Raw genomic sequence first — 12026 nt, 5'->3', positions numbered from 1 at the left:
ACTACTAATGAGTTAAGAAAAGTGACATTTCTAAGGCAATCCACCTGTGCTATAATCCATGATCTACAACTATCTTTTCAAACCAACTCAACGGGACCTATGACCCACATTCAACCGTAACGGTTCATGATTAGCCCGTCAAAGCTAGCCAATAAATAGTGGAACCACAAATCTACTGAGTGGGTGGCATGTAGCCCCTCCCACCCCGCCCCCCCCCCAACCCCCTCCCCTAACCCCCCCACCTAAGAGCAAGTCATATCCATACGACGCACACACATCATAATAGTGCATGGGGGATACTTTCTTATACACGTGTACATGGTTCCCTCTCTATAGGGTTGTTCCCAGATTGTGGTTGTCATGTGTACATGTCGTGCAGTGGTTGTTGAGGATTTGGCCCTTGCCCTCGCAAGCCCACAACCGCACATAGGAATCTCGGTGGCTTCCTGGCTCCGATCATCATCCCTAGGCATCTCTTCGACCTCAACAAGGGGATGGTAGTGCCTATCCTTAGGGATAAGGGATTTTAGAAATGACCTTGGCCATAGACCACCCAAGCCACGGTCAGTGAACCAACACTCCCACGGGAGTGTAAACATCCACTATAAATTATTTATTTTACATGCTCTCAAGGCCTTTAAAGGCCACAAACACCAGCATTTCACCCAAGCCACTCGAACCACCCAGGGCCCAAGTTCCACAGTCAAGCTTTGTTTCATAACTATGTCAAGCTTTAAGATATACACACCACATAGTCAACCTTACTCAAAAAAAATATACATTGATCACCGTTCAGATTTTGTAATTCAATATTTACTACAAGAGCCCAACAGTAACATGGAAATCAAGAGAGAGACTACACATAATATTTTATATCATGGATATGCATCACAACATGACACAAGAAACATGTCCAAGAGTAAAACTCGAAAAGATTTAACATTCCAATGCATTCAACAGCGAAAAAATATTGTGTTTATTCTCTTTACTCCACTATAGAAGGTACAATGACAAGGGCAGCTAAGCATTGCTATATGATGATCAAATCCACATGTATAACATTCTATAACTGTAGGAAGCCAGCCATTGAATTTAATCCACATGAGAAAACAAAGTCATATCATGCAAATATGCTTCATAGAACCAACCTCACGGCTCCAGTCACTTTTTTATAGTAAAAAAAATGCTTAGAAAAGATATCACATAATAAAAACTGAAACAATATACCAAGAGGAACTCAACTATAAAAGGAAACACTAATAGTTGAACTTACCCAGGATGGCAGTCATTAACTCTCCATTTCATCTCACCAACAGAGACATCTAATGCCAAAACATCCCCATTTCCTGTTCCTAATACTAATGACAAAGATTTCTTCTTTTGTTGTAAAGAAGAAGCCGAGAGGCAAGAAAAATCAGATTATTGGATTGAAGGAACAAAAGATGATCAAACTATAAGCCCTCATAGATTTTGACAAAGCACCATATGTTCTATGAGTGAATGTTGGAGTTTAGACCTGAGTCCCCAATGTCATCCACTCCATGCATGTATAATCAAGAGAGAGATGCCCCCTTTTAGAGTGACCTGACAAATCCATTCCATCAGTTTTGGAATTGATATCGGCAAACTCGATTTGTAGAGAGCCCTTTAGTGTGTCCCATATCTGTAAAAGCAAAAACAAATGAACTAACAAACATCGTTCATTTGGCAAAAGGAAAATGAGAGAAAGAAAAGAAAACAGAAGATTCCAACCAAGTGCATAAAATATCCACTCTTTTCTGAAGATTAAACACTATTTAAAAAATTGTAAGGGAAAGTGATAAGTTCAAGCTGTAGACATGATGTTCAACACCAAAAAGTAAAAATGGGAAACAACAAAGCCATCTTTCGAGGGACTCTTTTTACCAATATTTCCAAGGAAAATGAGAGTTAGGTCAATATCTGAGTTATCATTTTCTTTAAGTCGGGAAACTCTTTTACCTTAATTCGACCATCTCCTGCACTTATGGCAAGAAAGTCTCCAGAAGGACTAAATGATGTCAAGAGTTCTTTGATATTTGGGGTTTCCATATTCCTGCAAAGAAATCAGAGCTTCACAAATCCTTTGAACTAAATCTGAATTTGAGAATAATTAAGCACGTCAAACATCATCAAGGAAATAATATGCACAGCTTCAGCTAACAAGATTAAGCGAATAAAATGTGCAGCTTCAGCTAACAAAAATTGAACAAATCATAAGTACCATGGTAGAACATATATATCAGCATCATTAACAACTTTAACCACACATATCTATTCAAAACCAATAAATGGGTACAGACTTAAGCCAAGCATGCACCAATTTCAATGAACTTCCATCCAATTAACCTGTAGAAGATTGGTGCAATCGGTTTCTCAGAGTTCTGAAATTTTCAGTATCAAAATCAGCACACACATAGAAAGAGAAACTCAATATCTCCATGAAGCAACAAGGAATGAGCGCTTTTAATGACATACAAATCGTCAATAAAAAATACCCATAGACACCTTTTTCTAACTTTCTCTGTCCAGAAAACAGCAAAAAGAAGCCCAGACAATGGCTTCCATCTTTTCTTTCTGAAACTCAAAAAAATAAAACCAATACCCAATATATCAAAAAAGACTACATTCCTTAAATTCCCAAAACCCAACAAAATAAAGAAAAGGAATTGCAAGAACTATAATCCCTTTCATTTCTTCAATCATTGATCATTGATAAGTAGAAAAACAGTAGGAACTAGAATGTACAGTTCAGTAGCAATAAATGTGAGGATATTTACTTCAAACCTTCACTAAAAAACCTAAGTATTGAAAACATGAAACTCACAAATTTCAACAAAAAGTTTCCCGCCCAACATCCAAGTAAACTAAGACACTTCTGAAATGAAACCAAAATGAGAGCCAACTATCTAATAGCATAATCACACTAGCCCATTTTGACCCAAGCCGCAAACAAAAACAGTATTATCAATAGTAAAAGATTGTAGGAAAATATTTTGAAAGTTAAAAGGAAGCCTAAAGAAAAAAGGAAAACTATTAGGTAAGTGCGGACGAAATTAGCACTCATTTTTTTGTTTTTTTCCTTGGATAGCATAAACTAAAGCAAAAATAATTGAACTTAAACCTCGGGTATTTCCTTGAATGAAATATAAAATTCAATAGATAAATATGTAAATCGAGGACCTCGTAATTCCAGAATTCAATTGTTTGTCAATATCTGCAATAGAAATTCAACCGTTTGTACTTTGTCGATATCAATAGGATGGTACGAAGCTCCAAAATATATCTGTTATGGAAATTAGGGTTACAAATGCCTATAACACACCCATATCAAGGGTTACTACTTACTAGCTACAACAAACCCCTCTCTCGAGAATCAGGACTCGCACTAAAGCTCCCAAAGAAAAGCAGCCAGTCCCTCTCGCTTCTAATTCCCTCCTTCTCCCTTCTAATTCGCTCCTTTCTCTCTCTTCCTTTTGGTTCAAATGTCCTCCCTTCTGGTTCAAATGTGCTGGCCGCCGAGCACCCGCTGAACTGGGAGGTAAACTTTCTTAGGTGATGTGAAGTTAGAAGATCTCATAGTAAGGAAGTTCCGGTGTGTTTGATAACCTATTGCAATGTTATAAATAAGAGTAATGCAATTTATAAATGAGAGTAATGATCCTACGGGACCATTCCCACGAGACCTAGAGGATCACCGTAAATTTGGCTAGATTTTTAAAAAATTGAAGTCCCACGTGATAACTTTTTAAAATATGTTATCAAATTTAATGGTAATCTTTTAGAGTCTTATACGGATATATAAGAGGGTCTTATAAAATTATTACTCTATAAATAAATACTAAAAAACAATATAGAAAGGGAATTTGTTTGGTACGGTTAAGCCCACATCTATTATTATGCGGGCTGGAGATCTCTACAATCCACCAAAATCGGTTGCAAGAGTAATAGTATATATATATAACATAATACCATATATAATATGGTGCATTTTATATTTATTTTATTAATATATATTTGCATTATATATAATATTGTGAATATCTATTAAATAAATAAAATATATTATATATACATTTTATATTATGAAAATAAATATATATATATAATATTTTATTTTATAGTATAACATATTTTGTATTTATTTCATTAACGTGTATTTGTATTATATATAATATATAATATAATGTTTATTATAATATAATACGTAATATTTATGTATTATATATAATATAATAAATATATATTGGGATTGTTTTGGGTGCGGTTTCTATAGAGTCGAGGCTCTAAACAATCAAAGTAAACTGCACCTTCAAATAGTGCAAGAAATGTGGTTTCAAAACTGGAAATCTTTTTGAGAGCCTTAAAATATATTTTCAGCTTTAATTATAAAATTTAAAGCTTCAAAATAGTGTAGATCGAGCAGATCTATTAAAACCTTAAAATTTTGAAATTTGGCAGTCCAAAAATGCATTACAAGATATACTATTTCCAAAACTTGAAATCCATTCTTTTTTTTTTTTTTTATGTCCATGTATCTTGATACATCGCAACAACCTCCTCTAGTGAAATTTTTTAGGAGAGCTCTAATTTGATTGGTTAGAGCTTAGGCTCTATATAATTTTTTTCCTTTACCTTTTGTACAAGGAGGTCACAACTATTTACACTCATTAGATATCTAATTGACTGGATTGGGGTGAGTCACAAAGTCCAATATTTTTAAAAAAATCTTTTTGTTTAATCAATTACACTCTTGCAACCGCTTATTTTGAAATCTAAGGGACAAGAATGATTATGACATCCGTATACAAAAGAAAAATGGTATCTTTGTAAACAATCCCATATGAATTTTATATACAATATACATAATATAACAAATACTATAATATAAGAGTGATGATCCTATGAAACCCTCCCACACCCATGTGTGTAGTATGTATTTTGTATATGAAAAAAGACACCTTTTATAGAGCTCCAAGAGGTCGCCTATTTGTAGGAGTGGTTACATGCAACATCAACAGTCACAAGTTATCGATGGATGTAATCATCTCATAAGTATCGAAGGTTGTAGTCGTCTCACAAGTTATCGACGGTTGTGATCATCTCTTCAACGACTAGTGACCGTTGGATGTCCCACCAAGCCACACTCTTATCGATGGATGTGGTCATCCTTCAAGTAATGATGGTTGTAGTCATCTCACAAGTATCGACCGCTGTGGTCATCTCATAAGTTATCGACAGTTGTGGTCATCTCTTCAACGGCTAGTGACCGTTGGATGTCCCACACGAGTCATGCTCGCAAAAAATGTGCCAATGCGTGTGCGCCATCAACCGCCCTCGCTCACACATGTGCATACGTATGGCATGCTTAACGTGCTCCTCATATATACCATTTATAATAAAAGTGAGAATGCCCACATTTAAATGTCATTCAATCCTCACTCTCCTCTTCAACTTGGGGACTAAAAATTCGCACCTTTCCCTCTCTTAAAATTAAAGCTCAAGAAAACCACACAAAAATCTATGTTATTTTAAAATACGTAACAACCTTTCTATTTGAAATTAATATTTGCATAATATTGTTTCGTTGGCTGTTTACTCCACACCTTGTATTATATATACAATAAGATGTAATCATCTAACTTTATTGATGACTTTCAACTATTTTTAGTTATTTTTGGCTAAAAAAATATGGTTTTCAAAAAATTACCTGGAATAAAATGAAGATATATATTTTTTTAAAAAAACTCATTTGTTAAGCTGCCCAAATTTTTTTCTTCATATTATTGTATAAGGAACAATGTCAAATTACAGATAATTCAAAAATAGTTTTATTAAAACAATGGATTATCAGTTCTATTGACTATGTTCAAAAAAGCCTTTCGCGCCGTTTGGATAACTGTAAATCTATTACATGACAATCTATTACGAGAAAATATGACATTTTCACCGTTTGGGTACACTTTATAGTAAGGAAATAGAAAGACACTACTCGAGATTTCTTAAAAAAGCATGAAACATATTACGCGCTGTGAAAGGTGAAAAATCTATTAAATCATAAAACACATTACACCGTGAAAGGTGAAAAATCTATTACGTGCTTGATGGGTAATCTTTAAAAATATTTAGCGTGCGTTACAGCTTAATAAAATGCCAACCCGCCTATTCGGTTTGATCACTCCCTCTCTAAACCCGTCACCTCTCTCTTGAACCCTAATAACCGGTTTGCATAAAGTGCTCCCTCTCTTTTTAAGCCCTTTCTTCTTAAAAATTTTCACCAACGTAAGAAATTATACAACACAATTATAATAAAAATTTTCACCCAACATAATCCTCATAAGACATTAGTAAAAGCTTAATTGAAATAAGAGTATTTAGTTTCCTTCAATGCCTCAAAATTTTCTACGGCAATTACTAAACTTTCTAGTTTACTAATCAAACTTATTCCTATTTTTTAACTTGTACCATAAAGATTTTTAATTTGGTATCATAAATTTATTACTTATCTGAAATTATATAGATAGACATTTGAAAGATTTTTATAAAAAATAAATAAAAATAAGGCTTATCACAATAAAAACATGTTATTCCAATCATATTATTCCAATGACTTATCATGTTGAAACCAAAATCTAATCATGTTAGAAGACATGTGCTCCCATGTAAGTGCCAAAGGCATGCAAAATAAGTAAGAAATTGTGTGATGATGAATTTAAAATGGTACAAGTTATTATTAGAAAATCTTTTGGGAATGGTGATAATGTTATTATTAGAAAATCTATTTGGAACGATGTGATGGTGACTTTAATTCCACATTTTAGTGGAATTTTTTGACAAAAAAAAGAAATAAATGACAGTTTATTGTAAAATATTGGTAATGCATTTCCCATATTTCTTCCAGATATTGCCAAACAGTATTTCTTAGGTTATGTTGCATCTAAATACTGCCCAAACAATAACAATTCAGGTAATGTAAATTTTTTCCCGATATAGCCAAATAGCCATGTATTTCCCAGGATGGATCTAAATACTACCAAAAAAGTAATAATACATTTGTAAGTAATATACTATGCGAGTAATATATTTCACAAACAATATATTTCCAGATATCCAAATATATTTCACAAACAATATATTTTTAGATATCCAAATGACCCATTTAATAATATGTTCACTTTATTCCACGAAGAATAGTAATTCACAGCCGAAAATTCTTTTAGGACAGTTTGTTATTTAAGTAAAAGATGGGGGTTATAGAATGGAATCGTAATGTCCCTCTAAGAGGGGGAAGCGCTGGCCCTTCAAGGAAGAAAGGCAGACAAGTGCAAATTTCTAAAACCTATTTTACGAAGGAGAAGGAAATTTTTGTTATAAGTTTATTGTATTTTCAGAAGTTAAAAATGAATTGGAATACTTTCTATTTTTTATTAAGTCCCATTTTTAGTGATTATATAAGGGGTGAGGTTTGTATAAAGTGTTAACCTCAAACAAAATCTTGTTAAAAGATGTATTTTTGGTGTTGAAACTTTCATCGTGGTCTAATGAATATATTTTTCATCTCAATTATAAAATTGAAACCTCTAAAAATGGTGCAGATCTAGTAGATCATGTATACTTGAAAATCTTAAAAATAGATGGTTTAGATCATGTGCAATAAGATGTACTATTTTTAAAACTTAAAATTCATTTTTTCTTTCATATCCATACATATGGACGTTAAGATGATTAATTGGAGAATTTTCAAGTGACGAAACAACATTCTTCGATGTGTTTTTGAGGTGCATCTTACTTATATAGTATAAGGCTGACACTTTATATAAACTTCTTCCTTACCTAAGGTATATCAATTTTATTTTTTATGCATATGATTAAGCTCAAATTTTGCTGGTGTATACTTCTCATTAATAAATAAATATAAAAGTTACAAAATAATTTTGAAAGTAACTAGATTATCAAAAAACCCATGAATCTTCGACATCGAGGTATATAAAAATGAAAAAAAGAAAAAGAAAAATATTTTGAGTCCTAAAAATAGTGCATCTTGCTATACAATATTTGGGCCGGCCATTTTAAAGATTTTCATGTACTTATAGATCTACTTGATTTGAACTTTTTTTTAGTTTGAACTTTCATAATTAGAGATAAAATTGGATTTTTGGGCCATCCCAAGAATTTTTTATACCAAAATTACATCTTATGATGAATTTGAAAGTACGCCTTAATTTGATTGTTTAAAAGGTGGCAACCTTATACAAATCACACCCTTACAAGAAAGTGGCTCTATGCTGTAATTTGTAATAGCCATAGTTGTGTACAAGTTTCATGGGAGAATATGGGATTCAAAAAACTTGTGATAAAATGAAGAATTCAATCAATGATCTACCCAGTTCATCGAATTTTGAAATCATGAATTGTAAATGGAGAAGTTTTTTGAGATGAGATAGGGTTGGAATCAACTTTTCCCCCTTTTGTGACAGAGCATATCGTACTTGAGAATTAAACATAAGAAAAAGTGGCATGAGTGCCCCCAACAAATGATTCTAACCAGGTTTTTCATGGATTTGGGAAGTAAAACACACCTTAAATTATTGAAAATACACTTCGGAGAAGACTGTTCGTACGTAGATCGATCTTTTTTCTAGCTCCAAAAATTGTATGGATCTAATGATCTATGAAGAAGCTAAAAAAGTGGTGCCAGAAAAAGTTGAAAAAAAAAGAAGCAACATTTTTAAAATTAAAAGTTTATTTAGTTTTTTAAAGTACTGCGGTCGAGATCATTTACCCCTCAAGTTTTAGATCCAAATTCCGTCTCCTTGGAGGGGAATGCATAAAAATAGGTGCGTCTAACTTTAGCTTTTTTTAGTGATAGTAATCATGTACAACAGAAACATGTGATAGTTTTTTTGACGATGAGTCACACCTATTCAAATGCGATTTCCTACCAAAAAAAATTATTTTGAACTTTATTTTTAGATTGTTTATAACCATTCATTTAAATTGTTCGCAGATAATCAAATATTCATTATTTTCTAACCTGCGAATAATGATTCTAGGCAAAAATGCATCTAAAGTGATTTAGGATGTATTTTACATCTTAAATTTATCCGTTAAGAAGGATTTTTGGAAGGGGCCAGGCATTTAGATAAACCTCATTTAACAAACTAATCCCCAATAAACTTCTTAATTGTGCATTAGTATATGGTTTTAAATTTTTAATATAAACGTAAATTATATTTAAAACATTGTAAATCATCATCTCAAGAGGATCTAGTGGCATTCCAATCAAGAACAACTTTGTGCCTGTGAGTATCATGTAGGAGTCTTAAGACAACTAATAGCTCAATTTTCAATCAACTAATAAATTTTAAATCAATTCTCTTACAAAATGTTAATACTTAGCTTAAGTTTAAGAAACTCTCTTTTTGGCAACCCTTACCAAGGTCCTTTAATTGGCAAAAAGACAGATGGTTTAGGAAGTGAAGCTTCAATTTTTTCCACATAAAAAGAATCCACATTTGATCACTTGCTTAATATGCCATTATGAAGGGTTTTTAAGAGACCCATTGACTAGTGTGGATGCATTTTAAGAAGATTACCCACAAATAATAAAACATGAGCGTAAAACTTTGACACTAAGGGTCTATTCTCTAAGTTATGTTGCTTTTTCATATATATATATTAGTTATTTTTAGTGGCTAGCCTTGCTATTTATAAACTTTTTCCTGTTTTGGGGCTAAAAAACCAGCCTTCATGGTGATAAATAAATAAAAAAGAATTGCATAAGATGGATTCTTATTATTAACAATGGGAATTCCCAATGATCCCCCACTTCCAAAAAGTATACTCTTTTTGTCTAAAGAGTTGGCAAGGTGATAATGAATTTATTTCCCATTCAAAAAGAGGAAAAAGACGAAATTAAATATTTTAGAAAACCAAAGTAAAGACTAGGAGTTTTATTAAAATGGGAGAAAATATAGGTATGGAATATTTGCTTTTGGCATATCATCCCCATGAAACCTCTGCAGGAATCTTATCCCTTCCACCACCCACAAGCTAAGCATCTAATTCCATTTACCCATCTATCTCCTAATCTTACTGAACTCATTATCCTTACCCTTAAATTCCCCTAAAACCCCTAAAAAAATAAAATAAATTTGAAAGTTAGCCTAAAAGGCTTCTACATTACACTGCAAGCATTTGGATTTTCATCACTAAACATAGAAGTTATGTTGGCCCCATCTCCAATTGGACGGCTAGGATAATCTGAGCCCAAATATTCAGTCCGGTAAGGCCGCCAGTTCTGGGCCGGCAATCGAACATAGCCATGTCCTGGCACGTAGGGGGCTGTTTCATATGCGTATGCGGCATGCCGAGGAGGATATTCTTGTCGGAATCCATGTCCTTGGAAACCAGGTCCAGTGTAGCCATTGTGCCAGTTTCCGGGGTAGTAGTAGTAGTCCCTAGGGTGGTAATCCATAACTCTGACCTCTTGGACTTCTTTTAGTTTAGAAAAATGGGGCTCTTGAAAGGTTGTGGGCCCTGTCTCTCCACCTTCTGGAGGGGGAGCCACCTCAGGCTTGGGCTCTTCTGTAGGTGGTGGTGGTGGCGGCGGCGGTGGTGGTGGTTGTTCTTCGGCTGGAGGCTCAGCCGGTGGATCAGGATCCGGGGGAGGTGGGTTGGCAGGGTCTGGTGGTGGCTGGTCTGGAGCTGGAGGTGGAGGGGGCTCACTCTTGGGTTCACTGGGCTCAATGTGGGTACAAATGGTGGCAAGCTTTCTTGTCTTTCTAATGGCCTTCATGACTCTCTCCGGATCGACCCAGCCGACGACCGTTAGTTTTTGTTGAGGGAAATCAATGTACACATCATATATTCCTGCTTTAAGGAAAAAGGAAAAACAAGTCACCTCAGGGTCTCCAACTTGCTTGCACATAGAGAAGATTAGGAAGTTTCAATTCTTGGCCTTTTCGGCGAAACTGATGTATTTATATGAGTATATAAATCAAATGCTAACGGATAAAAGAGAAGAAGAAGAAGAAGAACACCATGGATGCCATGTAGAGCCTTTCTGATCTTCTGCACGCAGCCGTTACAGTCCATTCGGACTTGTATTTCTGTTACCCCTGGTCTCTGTTACATAAAAAAAAAGCAAGCTTATTAAAATCACAAATATGTGTGTGAGAAAGAGAGGGAGAGAAAGAGAAAGAGAAAGAGAAAGAGAGACCTTGAGATCGACATTCATGGCTGCTGCATAGAAGAAGATAGAAGATGGGAAGAGGGTGAGGGTTATGTGAAATGGCTTATTTGTATATGGAGAGGCAGGGAATTTGTAGAAAGAGGGTGAGGGGGAGAGGTGAGGTTAGGTGGTAATGCAGTGCAGTTACTTGACACTGAGAGATTCCTTTGAGTTGTATCACGTCAAAGGGGCGGGTGATGCAATGCCATGCAGGTGGATGCAATGGAATATTTGAGAAAGGGAATTTGCTTTTTAAAGGTGGCCTATCCCCTTATTCAACCATGTATAAAATTGAGGTGTTATCGGAATATCCTTAGCCGACCAAAAATAAAATAAAGCAACCATGGTTGAGGCCTCTTGGTCAAAAAAACGCCAAAGGCCCTTTTCCCAATAGTATATACACCTGTGGCTCATCTTCTTCCCCTAGGTCATATCTTTTCTAGGGCTGGCAATGGGCTGGTCGGCTTGGTCAAGAAAAAGTAGGGTCTGAGCTATGAACTGTGGCTCAAGGGTCCGACTAGGGTCAATGTCGGCTCGGTTCCACCCAACCCAGCCCTCTTTTTATTTTTATTATTTATTTATTTATTATCAAAGTTGTCAAGGGTTAGGCTAGGACTAAGGCTGACCCAGCTCGTTGCCAACCTTACTCTCTCTCTCTCATCCTTTCTTGCTCTCCCCTTAATGTAGTCACTTCTCTCTCTCTCATACCTGGAAATGTAGTCACTTAAACACACACTCTTTATATACAATGCTTTTTTTTGTGGGTAATTTAGTG

At 34.7% G+C, this 12026-nt stretch overlaps 2 protein-coding genes across 12 annotated transcripts in view; both read right to left on the bottom strand.

Moving 5' to 3' along the window:
- Positions 1–3645, bottom strand: part of LOC18431331 (transducin family protein / WD-40 repeat family protein) — a 40873-nt gene extending 37228 nt beyond the window's left edge. Inside the window, exons 1-4 of one of the 10 annotated variants that reach the window (XM_006841456.4) lie at positions 3367–3645; positions 1981–2074; positions 1517–1663; positions 1274–1377 (exon numbers count right to left, since the gene is read on the bottom strand). In XM_006841456.4, coding sequence (XP_006841519.1) covers positions 1274–1377; positions 1517–1663; positions 1981–2070 — 341 coding nt within the window. In that variant the 5' untranslated portion in view covers positions 2071–2074; positions 3367–3645. Of the gene's footprint in view, positions 1–1273; positions 1378–1516; positions 1664–1980; positions 2075–2526; positions 2772–2845; positions 3036–3201 lie in introns of those variants that run through there. The other 9 variants (XM_011623934.3, XM_088858789.1, XM_020665391.2 and 6 more) reach the window with 9 other exon arrangements.
- A 6295-nt stretch (positions 3646–9940) lies between these two features.
- On the bottom strand, positions 9941–11425 carry LOC18431332 (uncharacterized). Of its 2 annotated transcripts, none has more exons than XM_006841457.4 (3): positions 11240–11425; positions 11061–11145; positions 9941–10890 (listed from the first exon to the last, which is right to left on the bottom strand). In XM_006841457.4, exons 1-3 carry the CDS (start codon positions 11255–11257, stop codon positions 10196–10198), a joined length of 798 nt encoding a protein of 265 aa, XP_006841520.3. In that variant the 5' UTR covers positions 11258–11425; the 3' UTR covers positions 9941–10195. The 2 variants fall into 2 exon arrangements, with proteins under 2 accessions (XP_006841520.3, XP_020521214.2); XM_020665555.2 differs by having other exon boundaries at positions 9941–10893; positions 11240–11399.
- Positions 11426–12026: the final 601 nt, after the last annotated feature.

The sequence above is a fragment of the Amborella trichopoda genome, chromosome 2, assembly GCF_054954075.1.
Source record: "Amborella trichopoda isolate Santa Cruz 75 chromosome 2, AtrichopodaSantaCruz75HAP2 v2.0, whole genome shotgun sequence".
Classification (NCBI taxonomy): Eukaryota; Viridiplantae; Streptophyta; class Magnoliopsida; order Amborellales; family Amborellaceae; genus Amborella; species Amborella trichopoda.
Note: the sequence above shows the minus strand (reverse complement) of the source record. Positions and strands in the feature narration are given on the sequence as shown.

What these genes read in the sequence shown, in the direction of transcription:
- LOC18431332 (XM_020665555.2), bottom strand. An exon ending in GGCTCTACATGGCATCCATG is followed by an intron (nt 10,894 to 11,060) that starts GTGTTCTTCTTC and finishes TTTTCCTTAAAG; the next exon opens with CAGGAATATATGATGTGTAC.